The 19,576-nt window shown below is 51.7% G+C and overlaps 10 protein-coding genes across 10 annotated transcripts; 6 read left to right on the top strand and 4 right to left on the bottom strand.

The window, feature by feature from the left end:
- Window positions 1–1,067: 1,067 nt before the first annotated feature.
- RHO25_002911 (uncharacterized protein) lies at window positions 1,068–3,617 on the top strand (the record flags this gene model as incomplete). The annotated part of the gene is made up of 4 exons (XM_023598450.2): window positions 1,068–1,388; window positions 1,452–1,538; window positions 1,594–3,467; window positions 3,521–3,617. The coding sequence occupies 4 exons, from the start codon at window positions 1,068–1,070 to the stop codon at window positions 3,615–3,617; spliced, it is 2,379 nt and encodes a 792-aa protein (XP_023455092.1).
- A 1,187-nt stretch (window positions 3,618–4,804) lies between these two features.
- On the top strand, window positions 4,805–6,279 carry RHO25_002910 (uncharacterized protein; the record flags this gene model as incomplete). Its single annotated transcript, XM_023598448.2, has 2 exons — window positions 4,805–4,876; window positions 4,927–6,279. The coding sequence occupies 2 exons, from the start codon at window positions 4,805–4,807 to the stop codon at window positions 6,277–6,279; spliced, it is 1,425 nt and encodes a 474-aa protein (XP_023455088.1).
- A 509-nt stretch (window positions 6,280–6,788) lies between these two features.
- RHO25_002909 (uncharacterized protein) lies at window positions 6,789–7,830 on the bottom strand (the record flags this gene model as incomplete). The annotated part of the gene is made up of 2 exons (XM_023598449.1): window positions 6,789–7,359; window positions 7,451–7,830. The coding sequence occupies 2 exons, from the start codon at window positions 7,828–7,830 to the stop codon at window positions 6,789–6,791; spliced, it is 951 nt and encodes a 316-aa protein (XP_023455091.1).
- Window positions 7,831–8,078: 248 nt separating this feature from the next.
- RHO25_002908 (uncharacterized protein) lies at window positions 8,079–9,125 on the bottom strand (the record flags this gene model as incomplete). The annotated part of the gene is made up of 1 exon (XM_023598447.2): window positions 8,079–9,125. One exon carries the CDS (start codon window positions 9,123–9,125, stop codon window positions 8,079–8,081), a length of 1,047 nt encoding a protein of 348 aa, XP_023455087.1.
- Window positions 9,126–10,063: 938 nt separating this feature from the next.
- RHO25_002907 (uncharacterized protein) lies at window positions 10,064–12,163 on the top strand (the record flags this gene model as incomplete). The annotated part of the gene is made up of 1 exon (XM_023598446.1): window positions 10,064–12,163. The coding sequence occupies one exon, from the start codon at window positions 10,064–10,066 to the stop codon at window positions 12,161–12,163; it is 2,100 nt and encodes a 699-aa protein (XP_023455090.1).
- A 340-nt stretch (window positions 12,164–12,503) lies between these two features.
- Window positions 12,504–14,414, top strand: RHO25_002906 (uncharacterized protein; the record flags this gene model as incomplete). Its single annotated transcript, XM_023598445.2, has 2 exons — window positions 12,504–12,693; window positions 12,745–14,414. The coding sequence occupies 2 exons, from the start codon at window positions 12,504–12,506 to the stop codon at window positions 14,412–14,414; spliced, it is 1,860 nt and encodes a 619-aa protein (XP_023455089.2).
- A 247-nt stretch (window positions 14,415–14,661) lies between these two features.
- Window positions 14,662–15,174, bottom strand: RHO25_002905 (uncharacterized protein; the record flags this gene model as incomplete). The annotated part of the gene is made up of 1 exon (XM_065602322.1): window positions 14,662–15,174. One exon carries the CDS (start codon window positions 15,172–15,174, stop codon window positions 14,662–14,664), a length of 513 nt encoding a protein of 170 aa, XP_065458394.1.
- A 29-nt stretch (window positions 15,175–15,203) lies between these two features.
- Window positions 15,204–15,575, bottom strand: RHO25_002904 (uncharacterized protein; the record flags this gene model as incomplete). The annotated part of the gene is made up of 1 exon (XM_065602321.1): window positions 15,204–15,575. One exon carries the CDS (start codon window positions 15,573–15,575, stop codon window positions 15,204–15,206), a length of 372 nt encoding a protein of 123 aa, XP_065458393.1.
- A 370-nt stretch (window positions 15,576–15,945) lies between these two features.
- On the top strand, window positions 15,946–17,040 carry RHO25_002903 (uncharacterized protein; the record flags this gene model as incomplete). Its single annotated transcript, XM_023598444.1, has 1 exon — window positions 15,946–17,040. The coding sequence occupies one exon, from the start codon at window positions 15,946–15,948 to the stop codon at window positions 17,038–17,040; it is 1,095 nt and encodes a 364-aa protein (XP_023455084.1).
- Window positions 17,041–17,664: 624 nt separating this feature from the next.
- Window positions 17,665–18,568, top strand: RHO25_002902 (uncharacterized protein; the record flags this gene model as incomplete). The annotated part of the gene is made up of 2 exons (XM_023598443.1): window positions 17,665–17,750; window positions 17,800–18,568. The coding sequence occupies 2 exons, from the start codon at window positions 17,665–17,667 to the stop codon at window positions 18,566–18,568; spliced, it is 855 nt and encodes a 284-aa protein (XP_023455083.1).
- Window positions 18,569–19,576: the final 1,008 nt, after the last annotated feature.

Genomic DNA, 19,576 nt, shown 5'->3' with positions numbered 1-19,576 from the left:
GTACAACGTGATGGCTTCGTTCATTCCTCGATCTCGGCCAGACCCAGACATTGAACAGAGGCAGCGCCCGCCAAAGCCACGCGCCAAACGCCTTCGCTAACAAATTGACGAGAGATCTGGACGTCATTTGAACAACGTGCTTCGACCAGCCTAGCTATTTTGACACAACGCATCGTATTTTCCGTTTGCGTGAAGAACGACAGTCGACAACAGTTCTTTCGCAGTGGCTCAGGCAGTATCTTGGAGATGGCCCTGCATGCCGCGCATACGCGCATCTATCCCGACCGTTTGAATCTGAACGGCTTCCTCCACTCTCACTGGCCAGTCTGCAGCGAGATAGGCTTTCAACTGTGTCAAATGGCAGAGGCTCGTCGCAAATGAACAACGGCTCGCCCACGAGCTGACGGATCTATGAAGGCGCGGCCTGACAATAGCCTCCGGTGCATGCAAAAGGGCGTCTGCTATCTTATGCCTCTTCGTCGTCGTCGTCTCAACAGCATGCTGTGCTCCCCCAGATAAGCGCATCTCTGGTACGGATTGTCCTCGCATCGTGTCCCATGCGCCTAGCCGACGCGTCCAGTTGATGGCACTAAAGGGCGGGCCGAACTTGGATTTGAAGGCGTAGGAGCTATCGAAGGGAATTTTGCTAGAAGCTTGGTTGAAACATCTTGTTTCGTCCTGAACTGGAGTGGGTACTGCGCATGGCCTTCCTTGGTTCAAGGATCGGAGCTGTAGGTAGTTGAGCTGCCAAACACCGCCCGAGTTCATACTACATTGTCCGAGATCATCATTCACCACTCGCTTTGCCCTGCTTTGCTTTGCTTTGCCTTGGATTGTCCTGCTGTTCTGTTTCTTATCGCAGCTGAAATTGAACCTCGTACATTGACAGGGAAGCGGACAACTAGAGTTCTACCAGCGCCCGCCGTTTCCTGCACTGGCCTTGCAGGCTTGTCGTCATCGGCCGCTCCTCCTAACGATACCCGACTCCATCGGGAGAGTGTGGCCACTCTCGCGCTCTCTCTGGCACAACAACTTGCAAACTACACCTCCGCAGGTGGGCGCGTTGGATGGCGGCCATGCCATCGTTCCTGAAGGATCACCTGAGCTTCAGACGGAGAAGCCGAGCGTCCATCAAAGAGCCGACCAGTGCCAGCGCGAGTGGAAACAGCTCCGAGAATGGCAACGATGAGACCACGCAGATTCACGCGCTGAGCAAGTCGTCGTCGACGCTCGCCTCGTACGCCGAACCCAAGACCTCGCCGCCTACCACGCTGTCGTCGTCGAGATCTAACACGAACTTGTCCGTCCACGGCGCCAATGGCAAGGCTCCGCCAGTACCGGCGCGGCCGCGCATGCCCAGCTCGCAGAGCAATCGCTACAGCATCAGTGTAAGGAGACGAGACAAACGCCGAGGAAGAGCGGATCACAGTGGCTCACAACATTCGACATAGGGAATGCCCGCGCAGAATGGCGAACGACCAACACCGTCGACATCTCCATTGGCGCCACGCGTCTTATCAGTCTCGGACGGATCTTGGGTGAGGGCGCACGAGGAACATGCATGGGATCACCGGGCTGACAATGTGCATGCAGGTGCACCAAAAAGTGCTCCTCATCTTTGGCCAATGCGCGGAACCCTCGCAACCCATTGATGGCACGCTGACCGTCTGCCACCACAACGACAACTTTCCTCCCATCTCCTGGCCCGTATGCGACTCACATTTCAAGGCCCTTGTCCACCTGCAGCCAGGGCCCAACCGACTCCGTCTCGACTTCACATCGCCGAAGCTCCCTTCCACGAACTCATCGATCCCCGCGCATTCTTCATGGATCAACATCAACTTCCTCCCACTCAATGCGGCACCGCCCATTCAACTCTGCATCCTCGTCGCTAAGGATTCTCCAGAGACATACGATGCGGTACCAGAGCGCGTGCAAAAGGAGGGCAATGGCTTATCAACGGCCGTTAGAAAGTTCAAAATGGCCGCATACTTATGGCAGGCATTCACAGCAGAACAGATGAACCGCAGTGGCTTCGGCAGAAGGTGCTACAGGTACGAAGAGGAATGGCAACCGGGAACATTGACATGGAAAGACATGGAAACCGGACAAATGCGCAACGAGGCGCGGATCCACATCGTTCGCATGGATAAGACTGTCGCTGAGATTCAAGATCTCGATGTCTCCCAACAGCACGGACCTGCCCAAAGAAAAGGGGACTTGTACAAGTACGCCATGGATGCTGTGAAGAACTACTTTGGAACCAAGCCCGGACAGGTGCAATACATATCGGCCATGTTCCTCGATTCGCACTGGGACAAGCAAGCAGGTACTGTCAGGGGACATGCCGCGCTGGGAGGTGGCGACGGATCCGTCAAACTGGCCATTTTTGGTTCTCATTGTCTGCAATCGTACCCAGCACATTTGGAAGAGGTCGTGCCTGCGTTTTCGGATTGCACTAGGACTGACACCGATTACGTGGCAAACGACTGTAACGAAGGAGGCAGCAATTGGGAGGCAGCCAATATCGGCATCGGAGCGCACCTCCACGAGACCGGACATCTGCTGGGCTGCCCTCACCAGGAATCAGGTGTCATGCTGCGAGACTACACTACCCTGAACAGGACGTTCTTGTGCAGAGAGCCGTACTCCACACGGACGAAGCAGCAAGGTCAAAGACTATGTCTGCCAAAGGACGAATGCAGTTGGCACAGACTTGACACATTGCGCTTTCGATTTCACCCTACATTTCAGCTACCGAACGATCCAGCCATGAACGCAGACAGGAGCGTGCAAGTCTGGACAGTGGACAACAACAATGTCCTTGTCACTGCTGCTACCGGCGTTGCATGGATTGAGATTTATCCTGAGGGCGACGATCTGTGCCACCAATGGATCGAATACGTTGACCAGACTAGTGGCCCAGGCGGCGCCCCTCGACTCGTGACACTAACCGAAGATACCATACAAGCCCAATTGCCGAAGGAGAAGCGGAAACGAAAGATCAATCTCAAAGTTTTCAGCTGCGGAGGGGAAGAGCATGAGGTCAAGGACTTCTCACGACTCTGCTCAAAAGATGCAAAAATCAAGCTGCCAGATGGTCGACCAGGCTTCAAAAGCTCGAAGCTTGGGCACAGTCAAATGGATGGCTCGCAACCGCAGCAACTCATACTCGGCAATTTCCAAAAACAAGGAAAGTTTGACCAGAAGAAGCTTCTCATGACGATACGGGTGTACCACGGAGCCATGGTTGATGGGCTGGAGTTCTTCTACGAGGACGGAGTTAGCGAGCTATTCGGCAAGCGGGGCGGCAAGCCAGGTGGCAGTGACTTCTCGCTCAACTTCCAGAGAGGAGAGCTACTTTTGGGGTTCTACGTTAGAGCAGGGGCTTGGATTGATGGAATACAGATCATGACAACGACCGGAAGACGCAGCGAGATATTCGGAAAAGCGACGGGGGGTTCTGGGTGAGTTTCTGGAAGCGACGCTTGATGCATGACGATACTAATGCCACATGCAGACATACATTGATTCCACCTAGGGGCTACAACATTGCCGGCATTTACGGGAGCTGCGCACAGTGGCTGGACGGTTTCGGGCTAATCATCTCCAAGTGAGAGGTGACGAACTGCTCGAGGTTTGATTGCATAAAACTTGCACGACCGCATTTGATTGGCATACGCCGGATGGCAGAGTCTCCCAGACTACTTGGCAACAACAGCAGGCTTATACGTTTACAGCCTCATCCTTTCCTGAGTGCGCATCACTTTGACACAAAGGATTCAGCCATGCGCAGAGAACATGGCTCCGCAGCACCCTTGCATTTCTAATATACACTCAAAGCATTACACATAATCTCTGCCAATTGGCAGCAGGACTGCATACATTGAAACGGCCGGCAGGAAGGCAGAGTGGGCGATTGGCAGGTCGTCCAAGAGGCACCAGAATGGCTCGCAGAGCCGGAATTGGAGGACACATTCGACAATTTCTTCTTCGACAACATTTTTGTTCGGAGAGGGAGTGCATAGCAGTAAAGCTATTGTATTGGCCTGACTGGCCTTTCTGTAGGAAACGTAATGTGTTGGTCGACCTCAGGCTCGCTTTGCGAGATTCTAACAGGCACAATTCATGATGAGACTGCTATGATTGTCCAATTTATGCTTACTTGGACGGGTGAGACAGAGCATTGTGCTTGTTGGTCTGCTGAGGACACAGCACTTTCCGGTCCGAACAGGCTCTGAGGATGGAGAGAACTGGAATGATTTCGGCCTCAAACGACTGAGAATTGGCCAGCACCGAACAAGTCTTTGGCGACTTTCACGGGCATAACAACCACAGCGGCTAGAGCATGCTCTCTCGTGCTTGCTTAAGAAGACTTGTAATCCCGTACTCGTACTTTGAGTTCGCTAGCGGCATCCACAACCAGACGTCTCGGATCTTGAACCACTTTGGAGACTGTAGTACTTGCAGTCCTGTATATCTCACGCGTGTACATCTGCGGCCTTGCGATCATTGACATCACTGCAGATATGACGAACACACCACAATGCCTTGGAGCTGATTGCCGATTGCAAGAATTGTGGTGATGACTCGAAGGAATCAGAAGAATCCTACAGCGGACGGAGTGGACCAAAGCGAGATGATCTGTGGCGTTATGGCTGAACACATCTTCCCCATATGGCAAGTGGATGAGAACTGATAATAGTGGACAGCACCCAGCTCCTGACGCAAGTACACACAAATTGTCCTTCTTTTGATTGTCTCTTTTTCTATACTGCTTGTGGTGGGCGTTCACGCAAGCATCATGCCTACCATCAAAGCTGCCACGCTACTGGCTTGTTTGTCACTGCTTTCATGTGCAACAGCACTGCCAAAGGTGAGCGCAGGCGTGGCAGCAGAGCATTGTAATGAGCTAATGAAGACAAGGAAAATTGTTCGACGAAGAGCACGACAACCACAACAAAGCCCACTACAACGAGCTGCGCGAAATCATCTACTTCTGCCAGGGGTGGCTACCCTCCGAGCTACCCAACTGGCAGCGCTCCTGTTCCATATCCGACGCACGACGAGCCTGACACCTACCCCACTGATGCGCCGCAAGAGGGTTATCCTGGTATCTGTCCGGAAAGGACTGTGACTTCGACCTACGGAGAAGTTGTCACCGTCACGGTCACGACTGAGTACCCATATGGCGAAGGTTGCACGTCCACCGAAACAGCTACTGGTGATTGTCCTAGCACCACTGTCCTAGCCACCGAAACTGCTCCAGCCGCGACCAGTACTGTAACAGAGACTCCTCCTGTGGTCACTGTGATTGACTCAACTGTCACGCCGCCAGTCGTGACCGTCACAACCACCCTTGCTGGCCCGATCGAGAAGCGTGACTATCCGACTTGGACTGGAGGTCGCACAAAGACGGTCACAGTAGGCGGCTATGAAACCACGAAGACTGTGACCGACTACTATGGAGGCGAGTGTGAAACGGTCACCGAACCCTTCAGTTGCGCCTCTCCAACGGCGACCAGCATCACGACCGTGACTGCTGAGCCATCAACAATCACCTCAACTCTCGAGGCATCAACTACTTCTGTGACAACCACGCTCACTCCAAGTACTGTAACTGCAACCGCAATTCCAACAGCCACGGTCAATGTCCTTCGCGCAACCGGAGTGGTGTCAATAGACCCCGAAGACGAAGCAGAAAATGCCATCGTGAACAGCAACAACATGTACGCGCGCCTCGTGCTCATTCCCGGCACCGCTGAAAGAGGCCGAGACCGCCTCATAACCTTTGACGTCGCCCCAACATCGCCCGAACTTGCTTCCCAGTTCACTCTCACAGGAACCGACCTCCGCGGCACAGCCAACGACGGCGAAGTCTTAGACTGGATCGCAAACACATATTACTACGACATCAGCAACATCATGTACTTTTCCTCCTCTGCCGATCCGTCCGATGCGACATATGGCTACCCAGCCATGACATGCTCAGTCGCTCCAGACACGAATTTACTATCCTGCTTCAACGGCGATCCGACAGAAGGACGGGACTTTTCATTCAAGGATAAATTCACACTATGTACGGGTGGTGGTTACTCCGGATTCAACCCGAATGGAAATCTTTACATCACTGTTGATCCGGAAGGACAGGCTTGTACACCTGTAACGATCTACTTTGAGCAGGTGATTTTGAATCAGATTATTCCGCCTACGCCGACGCCATCGGGTGGGAATGAGGAAACGCCGACTGAGGGTGGACAGCCGCCTGAGATTTCGTAGAGTCGAATATTGAAGGCGGGGATGTGAACTGCGCCGATCTGCTAGATCCGGCGACAATAATGCAGCAGTCAGTATGGCAGGCAATCGAGTCACGGCGCGAGCAGAACTGGGCATAAGTGGCAAAGCCAGCAGTAAAGCCACTCGAGATTTGTCGTCTCTGATATGAAAAATAGATGGCGCGATCAATATTTGATTCCCGCTATATCCATAGTGTGCAGTCTTTCCAGTGGTTTGGTATCCATTACAAGTTCAGCTAATGTACTATTGGTTTCATGGACGTTCTTCTTCGCTGTTTCGAGGCGCCTGAGGTAAGCCAAGCCAAGCACGACTGTTGCGCGATTTCCAGACCTGCCTCAAAGACCGAGAGATGCAGTGACAGAGTCCTGACCAAGCGTGGAGCGCCGGTATGGTGATTTGGCAACCTGATCCCAGCTCGCAGTCCGAAACGTAGCCTGGGTACTGAGACATCCACGCGTACGTCTTGGGAACGCGGCCGCGCAGCCAGAAAATCAGACACCGGCCTCTTCTGGCTTCACATCCAGATTCCAGTCAATCACACCTTCCTCGCCATACCTCTCCCTCAACCACTTGTTCGCGGCCTTGAAATGCCCACATTCCAGAAATCCCTTGTGCGCAGACAAGGGACTTGGGTGCACGCTTTTCAGCACCAGATGCTTCGAACTATTGATTGCCTTGCAACGCTCTTGCGCCGGCTTTCCCCAAGCGAGGAATACGACTCCGCGAGTCCGCCGCTTGGCAACCTCGTCGATGACTTTCTGCGTGAATCTCTCCCAGCCCTTCTTCGAGTGACTGTTGGCTTCGTGCGCGCGAACAGTGAGGCAAGTGTTCAACATCAGAACACCACGATCGGCCCACGGCGTGAGAAGTCCGCCATTCTTCGGCGGGGGAGTGAAATCCGGGTAGTCCTTCTTCAATGCAATGTACATATTCTTCAAACTCGGCGGGGCCGGTATCGGTGGACGGACAGAAAAGCAAAGTCCGTGTGCCTGATTGATGTTGTGGTAAGGATCCTGGCCTAAGATGACAGCTTTCACACTCTGTAAAGGAGTATGTCTTGACCTGTTGAGAGGTCAGAAATCTGGGTCTTGCTCGTTCGTTCCCCGCTCAGCCAAAGTGCTGACTGTAGGGTATGTGTGTGTAATGGTAATACCAGCTGTAGACATCTTCGCTCGGTGGAAAGACCTTCTTTCCCGACTCGACTTCTTGTTTGAGAAATCTCTTCAGATCCAGGAACTCTTTGCTTGTGACTTCGTCCTTTAGCACGCCTAGCCAGCTCTCGTGAAGCGTTTCGATCTCGAGCTTGAGGAGTGATTTTTGCTCGTCGGTGAGCTTTGCTAGCCAGGCTTCTTTGTCGAATTTCGCGTCTACCGTCGCCGGGGCTGTGGCAGATGTGCTCGGATGGTCTGGGTTGGTGGAGGATGTTGCGCCATTGGGTTTGGGCTGGCCGAAGAACGCGGTGATGGAGCCATTGGCCTTGGGTTTCTTGACGGCATCGATGGCCGCGTCGGCTGCTTTTCGCTTGAGGGCCATGCTGTGTGCTCTTGTGGCTGATCTGCTGTGTGACGGTGGTGAGATGGAAGACTGGACGCGTCTTGGTCGTGGACGTGTCGTGAGGGGTCCGAGGGTCTGGAAGCTCCCTTCGGCCCATCGGAAATTCCGGATGGTCAACTCCAACACTTTGACAAACACTATTCGAAGAGTTAACTATCTCGACAATCTCTATCTCTATCGGTGTGCTTCACAGCATCTCTATCTATATACTCGGATGAAGACCGGAGTCAGACCTTCTGATAAAACATCTTCCCGCCTTTCCCTCTCTTCGCATGCCAGACTTCGAGCCTCTCGCCGCTGTCCTGCTCGTTACCTCTCAGCTCTGTGCACCATCCTCTGATAGCCTCAGCTTCCTCCTGGGTGAAAGTCATTCGGAACCACTTCTGCGAGGCTGCAAGTCTCTCCGACTCAGTCATACATTCCTGTACGATGTCCGTCTTGCCGCCAAGGTTCTCCTTGATCACTCCGTTCACGAGCATCCGCTTCCCATAAATTTCCTGCTCTTCCTCGTTCCCATCCTTGGGCCGGCGCATGAAGCTCACAATAATGCAGGTGAAGGTTTGGAAACTCTCCGGATGCGATCCCGTATACCAGTTGATGTTGTGGAAATCAGCTTCCGTTGCCTCCGTCTCGCTGAACGCATAGAACGCATTCCATTCCTGCTCTGGACCATTGCGGTACTGGTATATCCACTGCTTCGTCTCCTCGGTCCTGTGGAGTTGCGGTGGGATATGATCACGGAACAAGCGTATCTCCTGCGGTCCCAGATTAACCTGAGGCTTGTCATGCGCCAGCTGGATTGGAGCAGTGGCTCCATCTCCACCAAAGCCAACATCGACGTGCCATTTCGTGCCATCAGACAGGGTGACAAGATTCACAAGATGCACCCAGCCGCTGTAGTTGCCTTGAGGTATGCCATCGACGCGATAGCGAATCCTGACTGCAGCTAGATATGCCGGAAATCCAAGGGCACGGAGGATGTGGTTGTGGAAGATCGAGTTTTCCATACAGTAGCCTCCACGTCCGCGGCCATTGCTGACTGTCTTCTTGTAGGTGAGCTGGGGATCAATTGTGATCGTGTGAGTTGGATTGTAATGCAGACTGAGATTCTCGTATGGTATCGATGATATCGCATGGACATGCAGTTGTCTTAGGAGATGTAAATCTGCTGCAGCATCTCCACTGTATCTCTGTTGTCGTAGACTAGTTGGTAGGCCGATGTAAGAGAGGTATTCTGCAATCTGATCTCCACTGAACACGGAAGGAGCAGCCATGATGACCTCGTAACGTCCGAACCTCAAGACCTGTGGTAACTTATCTCAATATACTTCTCGATGCTCTGTGGGTGGATCCCGGAGCTTGAGTGACTGTGGGCTTTAGGGCGTAAGCAATTTGCGTGACTCAACTATTCCTTAGTCAACCTGGTATGCTCAGATGGTATCGTACACCGGCCCGATGTACATTTTCACATTGTTCTGCATGTTGTATGAGCAATTGTCTTGGATGGTCTCCAATTGAGTGACTTCGTCCCATTGACAATTTTCTTGAACGCCTCAGAGATCTCGCCGATATCGGCAGATCGCTGTTGCTGTTGCTGTTGACGAAATGCACGCCCTCCATTGCTACCTCCTGCATGTTCCCTCCAACACATCAGCTTCTCCGGACCTTCACATCGACTGTTCAGGCCTGTTCAGTCCTTGTTCGAATCACATTGATAAGACTTCCTGCCCAACATCAAGATGTCAGCTCACACTTGCTTCAGACAATGAGTAGAGCACCGAGCATTCGTGACCGAAGACCTCGACTTAGCTGCCCTACCATTGATGCAACGTGGTCTCAAAAGCGAAGCTGCAGCGCAAAGTCAACAGTAGTAGTGTACTACAGGGATTTGAACACCCTTCGACAGGTAGCCCGGACAGCTCTCCTTCGAACACTGCAACGATGCACACGCTTGGTCAGGGTAGAATGCATATATGTGGAACGCCCAATACATTCAGAGGATTTAGCGATGTATGCAGCAAGGAATGCTATCCATGGCAGACATGTAAGCGATGCTAACGTGAGCCCAAACAACACTGCTGTTCACACGTGGGCCCGCCATGTGGCTGCAGCAGATGTGGGGCACTGCACGTAGGTATCGTGAGTAAAGCTCGATGAGCAGAAGGCATCGTTGATGTCCGGTGTCTGATTACACTGGAAAACAACAATTCACATGGCTGGTATCTCGAAAACGATAGAGGCACTCGAAGGTTCCGAGTCTATGGATCTACCCGCTGCAGGCGTGAAGAGATTTGAGCATACGCCGTTAGAGGAACCTGTGCATGGCTCGTACGAGATAAGGGTGCTCACCTTGTTCAAAGGGCATCATGGCGACAGGATACACATCAATCTCAAGAAGCAGACATTCGCTGAAGGCTCGAAGCCAGAAGACATAGCGCCTCTTGAGCGATGGGAAGCTCTGTCATACACCTGGGGCGAAGAGAATCAACCACACTGCGATATATTGGTGGGAACTGAGAGTGAGATCACGACTCTCGAGATTAGGGAGAACCTCCACGCAGCTTTGCAGCAGCTCCGATATACAGATTCCGATAGAAGGCTGTGGATAGATGCGATATGTATGGACCAAAGCGACACGCAGCAGTCGAAGATAGAGAAGGCCTGGCAAATACCGATCATGCACGACATTTACCACGCTGCAGCAAGCACCATCATCTGGCTGGGCGAAGCCTGTGAAGCTAGTGACCTCGCCATAGACTTCTTGAAGGACCTCGGACGCTCATTTGTCTTCGATCCTATCACATATGAGGCACGAGTGCATGAAAGCGCTCCGAAACATGTCACCCAGCTCCATGCAGATTGGCCCAACTTTGCCTGGCATTCACCGCAGCACAGGAGCATATGTGCGTTATTTGCCAGAAATTGGTTCGGTCGAGTCTGGATTCGTCAGGAAGCTTTTGCTGCATCCGACTCTAGCTCCGTCATGTGCGGATCGAGCATCATACAACTGACAGATTTTCGGAATGCGGTACAATACCTAGCAGTGCGAGGCCTGGACGTTCGAAGCCCCACCCACTCGGATGATCTTACTCGGCTAGGTCTTGTGTTGTCTGTATTACAGCAAGCATATGCCAGTATCTTCAATATCATGGATCGCATTCGTGCTGGCGAGTGCGCGAGACCGCAAGACAAGATCTACGGTTGTTTTGGAATGATCAAGATTGCCAGTGGTCCACGATTTACGTCGACTATTCCAACTAATTATCCTCATGAATTGGACTTGTTCAAGACATTCTTCTTGCGGTATCTCGAACAGTTCAACACGACCAGATTACTTCGTGACGCGGGGCTATGCCAACGCTCCGATCTTGGTGGCCCTTCGTGGGTCCCAGATTGGCTTAAGGACTTTGCAAAACTGGATCTAAGTTTGGAATGTGCTGCATCACATGGTATGCGAGCAGAAGCAGAGTTCATGGGCTCTGGCATTCTACGAGTGAAAGGGTGTTTCGCGGCCGAGATCACCGAAGTCGAATGTCTGCGACACGTCAGAGAATTATCGTCTGACAATTTCAATGAAGCATATGCAGAGCTGTCGCGTCTCATGCGGAAACATCTGGACGTGGGAGATGAAGACCAGATGCAGGGATTCGTGAGGGCACTAACTTGCCCGCTGAATGCGCTTCGCGTGCCACTCGAGCGCTTGCACGGCAAGAGAAGAGACATCTATGAGCTGGCGAAAGCGGCGATGCATCCAGAGAGGTTCCAGCATGGTCTTGCCAGTCGACTGAAAGAACCCGGTTCTCTCAACGACTTTCAAAGTTGTATACGCTTCTTCATGCAGTATCAGCTTCCTTTCGTGTTCACCGAGAACGGCAAAGTTGGAATAGGTGCAGATGGCACACAGTCAGGAGACCTGGTCGTTGCCTTACTTGGAAGCACAAACTTGTCGCTCTTGCGACCGACAGAAAGAGACCTGGTGTCGGGTGAACAACATCATCAGCTCGTTGGGTTTTGTTTCATGCATGGATACAACTGGGGCGAGGCTTTGCTGGGTCCGCTGCCAGAAGGCGCCACTGCGGTGCCTCGTCTCAATCCAGAGCGTGGGGTCTACAATCCGCATTACTTCGATCCCAGCACCGGGCAAGCCAACTTTTGGGACCCTAGAATCGATTGGGAGCAATTGACACCCAGATCAGATGAGCCAGCTTGGACTATTAATGCACCCCCTGGAGAACCGAGAAGGAAAGTGCCAGATTCTGAATACTTCCTGTCGCAGCACAATGCCAAACTGGTCGATATTTACTTGGAGTAGCTCTGATTGTGGAGCTGAATGTGGAGAGCGATAGTGATAAACGATGGAAGGAAATCCACTCTGCCAGTCGATAACTTGTTGCATCACTTGATGAATGATGTTGAAGCTCGACAATTATCGCGACCTTGAATTTGAGGGTGGTGAAGGATTGCTCCGAGGCTAGAATCTCTAGTTGACCAAATATCGAGCCTCAGCTGAGCTTAAATGCGCCACAGCGGCACAGAGCGGACCTCTGGTCTCCTTTGCACGTGGACATCTTCTTCCAATTCTCAAGCATGAAAGTTTGTATACACATGTGCAAGGATTTCTATAGTGGGGTGCATCCTATCGAGCTGTCGCGATGGGCGAAGATGCCATCGAGGATATGCCAGCCTTGGCGGAACTCGCGAGGCGTAATACGCCAACACGAATCATGATAGCGGGTGACTCCATCACACATGGACAAGAAGGAGATTACACCTGGCGGTATCGACTCTGGGAGTGGCTGACCAAGCAGAATGTTGCGTTCGACTTTGTGGGGCCATACACCGGTTTGTGGCATCTCGAATTCTCTCCCTATCATCAACTAACACGTGCAATAGGAGTTGACACACCGCTGGAAGCAAGACCTCCTCAACCTCCTCAGCCGACTGAGATCCCAAATCATCCATTCTGGGAAGATCCCAATTATCCGGGAACTGGGACTCACCGGATAGAATGGGGCTACGCAGAAGACGCAGCCAAGAACTTCGATGCCGACCACTTTGCCACGAGCGGGTACAAAGTTGAGCTTGCCAGCTCAGTCATTCACGGCCGGGTGCGAGAGTACGCGCCAGACATACTTCTTGTGCTAATGGGCTATAATGACCTTGCCTGGAGCTGCGGTAGCTGGGTTGGCTTCTCTTGTCTCGACAACGATCTACCGCAAAGGGTTCTGGCGCATACCAAAAAGTTAATTGACGAGGCCAGAAGAGCAAATCCGTCTATCAAGCTAGCCATAGGGAATGTCGTGCATCGTACCTTGATCAGAGACGATATCGTCCGGAACACCGTGTCGTATAATAACATGCTCAGCGGGTCAATACCACAGTGGACCACAGCTGAGTCGCCGGTTTACCTCGTTGACGTCGCAAGTGAATATTCTTGCGGACCAGATCGACCATGCCCTGGTGCATTCGATGGTTTGCATCCCAGTATGCTTGGCGAATACGAAATCGCTCGAGCATTTACCAAAGTGATGATCGAGAATTTCAGAATCGGGGGTGAACCACTGATCACAGTACCCAACGTCTCGACGCTTCCTCGGAAAGACTTGTCCCCGCCAGCGAATATCAGAGCGGATGGCTCACCGACGGGCATCAAATTGACTTGGGATCGCCGATATGGTATCGTTATGTATGAGTCTGGATGGCGTGAGCAGGGGACGACGGAATGGATGGTGCTCAAGCAGCCCAGAAATAGGACAGATCTCATTCTTTCTGAATCTGGTCTGAAGTACGAATTCCGACTGCGGGCATGCTATGGCTTGGAGTGTACCAGCGAGTGGTCAGATGTTGTCACAGCCACATCAAACAGAGCAACTGCGCCTCCGCCCGAAGCCATACGAACAGTTGCTACCGACACTGGCTTCGATGTAAGCTGGTCGTCTCCGATCGATGCGAAGAAGTGGAACATTACGCAGTATGAAGTCGGCTTCGGGGTTCCAGGTGCCTTGTTCTACAACTCCACCGGATCTTTGGGTTTGAAAGGAAGCTTCACCGGACTGATTGTAGGAGGAATATACACAGTCCGTGCAGCTACCTGGACAGACCCCGAGGGCGGCAGTCTATACGCGTACGGTCGGCCTATCCTTGTTGGAGGTGGCGTTCCTCACACGCCATCGTCGCTGAACTTGATAGCAGTAAACGACACAAGTATTCGTGCTACTTGGCAAGCATCCCAAGGTGCCGCAGGATATGTTCTCGCTCTCCATAAGCCAGGTGGGAGGTCAAGCTCCATCGGGAAGGACTCTATAATCGCATACGGCCCTCTCCAGGACCTGAGCGTTCCCAGCTTATTACGCCATCAAATCAAGGTCTGCGTAATGGCTGTGAACGGCGTTCTCGAGTCAGATTTGACTTGTGCGTTGATAGGACAGCCTGGTACCGAGATGTATTCGGACGAGAACGGGAGGAATTTCCTGTATCCAGGCACGCTTTTCGCGGCAGTGTTCATGATTACGACGTATATGCTCTGGCGCAGAGTCAGGAGGAGAAAAGGGCGGTATAGTTGACGCACCAACAGTCGTCAGCGGAAGACCGCGGTACTTCAGACGGTTCTCTGCGACACAATCTCGCCCAAGGTCCAGCCAGTCAGCTCGGAGCTTACGGGAAACCCGGAGTCAAAAAGACCTTTTTGCGACTGCTTTGGGCGAGGCACGCAAGTCGCTGCTCCCGAATATCCTACAAGCATTCGGTCTCGCGAAACGCAATTGAAGCTCGGATGATGCAGCAATATCCTTTGCGGGGACCGCGCAATTCTCAAAGAGTGGCATCAGCGACCTCTCGGAGCAGGATGTTGAAACGGGTGTCCGTTCCCATAACAAATTCCGGAGACAACTGTCGGAGGTGCTCCTTGGAACTGGTACTCCAAGCATGGATTGCCAATTGATTTTCATACATGGCACCACCGAAGGTTGTCATGTTCTGGAGAAGACTGTTGACATCCGCCGGGCTTATAGATTCATGCATATAGCGAACATGGTCCTTTCCCCATGTTGGCCAGAAGAACACAGAGGGCGAGAGCGGACACAACAATTCCGGATACCTGACCTGGAGCTTCTTGGGCATAAGCACGGAGTGTTCGTTCCACTTCTTCGGGTCGAATGTTGAATAGGTCTTCTGCCACTTGACGAGAAACTCGCTGCCCGGACGAGACACAATTACGGCATTGCAGAGCCCATAACGATTGCCTCCTTCATGACCCATTAGTGTGTCGCGAGGGCTGTTTAGAAGGTCGGTGAAAGGCTTGAGAGCGTAGACATCGGTGTCCATGTATACTCCTCCTTCACGCAAGAGAATAGCTATGCGCAGGATGTCGGTCTGATGAGGAAGATCCGTACGTGGACCTTGACCTGGCTTGCGTCCATGCGAAGAATAGCTGCTTTAATTGCCAGATACTGAGCATAAGTCAGGTCCACCTCGGCACCTTCACGCGCAAGCAGAATGAAGTGGACGATGTTCGGGATAGCATTGTTCGAATGCTCCGGCTTTGTGTGATCCGCAGCACGACATAGCTTCTCCTCGGTGGTATCTTTCCAATTCCAGTCGACAATGCGACGCTCGACTCGCCAACTGAGCTGATTGATTTGTGTGGCCAGTGAAGTCCTCTGGGAGTAGAGAAAGAGAATCAGTGTTGTGACGAGAAGCAGGCCTGGCAGACGTAGATGTAACATGATGCCATGCTCCACGCACGACGTTCGAGATTTCTCAGGAGAATGGTTCGTGAAGCGAGAGAGCTGACAGTGGATCAGTCTGTACATAGCCACTTGCGTACAGAGACTCGCAAACTTTGCAGTTGCAGCACATGCCACTTGCTGCCGTCCGGCGTGCGTCTGCGGTTGGTGAAAAGTATCACTGCCTGCCCGGCGCAGGACAGAACGCGCGTGCTAGAATACGCGCTCCAGAACTTTTGACCCCAAGCGTTGGCTTGTGGCTGTGGCTGTGTCTGTGGCTGGGGTGGTCTGCATCGAAGACATTCCACTTGCACCTTCTCACGACTCCCAACAGCCTGCACAATGCAAGAAATGGCAGAGCGCTAACGAAATGATCACACTCGGCCTCGAAGATGAAATGTTTCGAAATCTCCATAAGTACTTTGGAGGTGAAAACACTCTATCTACAAAGAGGCTAGATCATGTCGTGGGCCAAATGGTGGCGTTTGGAGATTATAAATGCGTGCAGGAATACATACGCACTAGCCCAGAGGTTGAGCTCTTCCTGTTCGGCACAGATGAGAAAGGTGATTCGGCATTAAATCTGGCAGCCTGCGAGAAGTACCCGGCGATAGTGAAGCTTCTGCTGGATAACGGAACAAATACTGATCATCAGAACAAGGCTGGCCGGACGCCGCTCATGGAAGCAGCCCTTTGGGGACGAATAGAGAATGTCAAGCATCTTTTAAAGAATGGCGCAAAGAAGGATCTTTACGATAGTGATGGTTGCCAAGCAGCCGACCTTGCAGATTCATCTCTGAAGAATGATGAGGAACGCTTCCGGCGATCTGGTGGTGAGCACCAGATCTATAAAGAGGTGACGTATCTCGCCAATGAAGCACGGCGAGTGATTTTTGAGCTGTTGAAGCAGCCAGAGGCTAGCGTGGGTCAACAGGCCACTACAAGGGATCCGACCTTTCAAGCGCATTCGTTCAAGAGAACGAGTCAGGGAATCATATCGCTCATTGGCCCCCTGGCAGATTTCCCTGTCCCAAACGGATGGAAAACAATCGCGACTTTACAACGACCATCCCCATACCCTCTAGTGGCGGCTATGAGCGGCTGGAGTCATGAAGAGACGAAGGTCACGGTGTCTGGCAGTGACTGGACAGACGAAGTCATCAGAATTTCTGCGATTGTCGGACACCAGCTCAAAGTCGACAATCAACGTGATCGTGGGAATCCAGGTCTATTCTCTGCCTGTCACGCAGAGAAGCAGCTGATTGCGTACTTCATTAGCGCACACGCGCTGATTGAGTCCGAAGACCATGAGGATTTACTGGACGCGAAGCCACCCGTCCCGCTGAGAAAGGCAACAATTCTTGTTAGCCGTCCGCCATGCAACGATTGTCTGAGATTCATCGCCGCGGTGAACTCGGCCATGGGTTTGAGAATCGCAGTTCTGGATCGTTCCGAAGGTGTTTAAACCGAGTAATACATAAGTGAGGGTCTCAAGATCGATGCTTGGAAGCACAATTTTCTCAGGCGGGATAGAGGCTTTCTTTCTCACGCGATAGCTACGGCTAATAATGTGCAATAAAGAAGCGTCTGAGATTCGACTCTCCTTAACGATAGAAATTGCGAGGCTCGACTCTTTCCCACAAGAGTAATGAGGATCAGGTCCAGCGAAGAGGCGTAAAAGTGCCGGAAAGATCTATCCAAGTAAGCCTCGATTGCACGTGCTATCTGTTGACGACTCCGCGTAGTTGGTGCAATCTACTATAACGCGCCGCGTGTGCCACTCTGTACTACGGTGTCACGCACAGTGAACATACAATGAACACTATTGATCATACAGTTGTGCGCCTTGCGCAATGCTGCTACACAGACGAGACAGACACAGCACCTCGCGCGTTTCATGTCATGAGAGGCGCGGCGCTTACTGCACAATGAAGCCGTGCACAACCAAGTCTATTGGTTAACTAGAGCATGCGCGTCGACAGTCACAGGATTTGCCCCCTGTGAGTCGAGGCTTCCCCGCTTTTCACGCTATTGATAAAGAACAGGCCGGCCTGGAAGCGATGTTCTTCTACTAAATCAAAAGCCCAACATGAAACCGAAGAAGATCAAAAAGGTTGTCGCAGCGGTCGATGATATGGAGCCGATCGTGGAAGATGCCATGTCTACGCTACCACAGTATGTCACTGGCAGCTCCATCACCTCGGAAAGCTGTTGAAACAACCAGGAGCTTGCAGAGTACCATTGTTCAGGTCAATGTGCCCGGCAATACATATCAAGTGCACCAAGACGTCTTGATCCGCCGATCGGGCTACTTCAAGGGGAGATTGAACCCGGGTTTCCTCAAACCAGGTACACCGGTTGAGCTGTACTGGAGGCCCGAGTTCCCTTTCAGCGACGGCTTCGGGTCGGTTATGGAATTCATGTATGTGGGCGAATTCCGGAGAAGAGGAGGCCAGACAAGACAGAGCGAGGCCAAACGCGCCGCATATGTCTACGTTCTCGCGGACTACCTCCAGATGAAGGAGCTACGGGACCAAGCTCTGGCGCGCTTTGGGGAGGAACTTCTGGGTGCACCCGCGCAGTACGATACTTGGGGCCTTCGAGTGGAGCCGAGCACGTCACGAGTCGCCCTGCGTCCATCAGTCGTCGTGGAGCTCAAGCGACTCCTGTACGAGAACGCTTTCGACACTGATGAAGCCACAGATCTCGAGGTCAGCTCTATGCATGCACCGAGCAACGAGACTTCAGAAACCAAGAAACTTGACAAGGACCCGGAGCCGCAAGAGACCGACAGTCAAGATATTGTGTCGACAGCAGACGTCCCAACAAGCGCCGTGTATGACGATCCCAGGACTCCGGCAAGAAGGGTCTTTGTTGATTGCATCGCTGCTGATCTCGGTAGACTGCTGCATACTGAGCTCTGCAGGGAGCTGTTCTCTGGTGGTGGCGACTTCGTTCTCGATATACTGGCATTCAATGCGACGGCGTTGTGACGCAGTCAACCACTGTAAGGATTTGGGCACAGACAGCTGGCCATACCGAATTAAGTGATCATGCTGAGCAGCACATTAGCCGAACTGTCGCTCGCGTTTTGATTTCTCTCAATGTCGTTGGTTGTTGAGTTAGTTGCATTGGCTGGTGTGCGAGTAAGCCAAAGCTGGATCGATCTAACCAATTCTTCCCTGATAGTTTCATCTCACGATTTCTCTTTGGCATCTATGTGTGTATCGCGCTGGAATTAATGAGAGAAATATACCGCTTTTGTGTTTCGCCTGTGCACAAATGATCAGGGAGTTGTGGAGTACTAGTCTAGGCGTGTGCCCCAGTGTGCCTGCTATGTTTGAAAGATTTACGATGAGTCCCACCGCGTAACGCCTATTAGTGAAAGTGGCAGCCGAGCCTCCTTAGAGTCCGTCAAATGCATACGCGGATAATAGGACATAGGAGCAAGGCAGAGCATTTACTCGGCAGTTCTGCACGGATTACTGCTAATTAGATAGCTAATTGTGCCCAAAGTCGACTAGTACAGATTCTCGAGAGTAGAAGCATAGAGTTAGTAGCCTTGCTCTCCGATCCCCGAATATATATAAAGGACTATATAAGGTGGTAGCGCTATAATAAGTATATAATAGTAAGATAATAGAAGAATCGATATGCCTATATATATATAGAGGCCTAAACCTTAGTAGTTACTACTACGTAATCTCGCGATACCTTAGTATTTACTTTAGTTTATTAACTATAATAGTAACTACTATTGTCGCTATTATATTATCGTATTAAATAACCTATTTAGCTATTTAATATACGCCTAAATAATAGCGCTTAAGATTTATATTACTTTACTATTTACTATAACTTCTACTATAAGCTTTCTACTATAGTACGTTCGATACTATTTTAGTAATACTATTCTATAATTAGTCTATAGTACGCTCTATACGCTCGTTATATATATCTAGCTATCTTCTAATATAAATTATTATACTAATAATTTCTTT

This window comes from Cercospora beticola, chromosome 2, assembly GCF_033473495.1.
Source record: "Cercospora beticola chromosome 2, complete sequence".
Classification (NCBI taxonomy): domain Eukaryota; kingdom Fungi; phylum Ascomycota; class Dothideomycetes; order Mycosphaerellales; family Mycosphaerellaceae; genus Cercospora; species Cercospora beticola.
The sequence above is the reverse complement of the archived record's forward strand: the minus strand, read 5'-3'. Positions and strand labels throughout refer to the sequence as shown.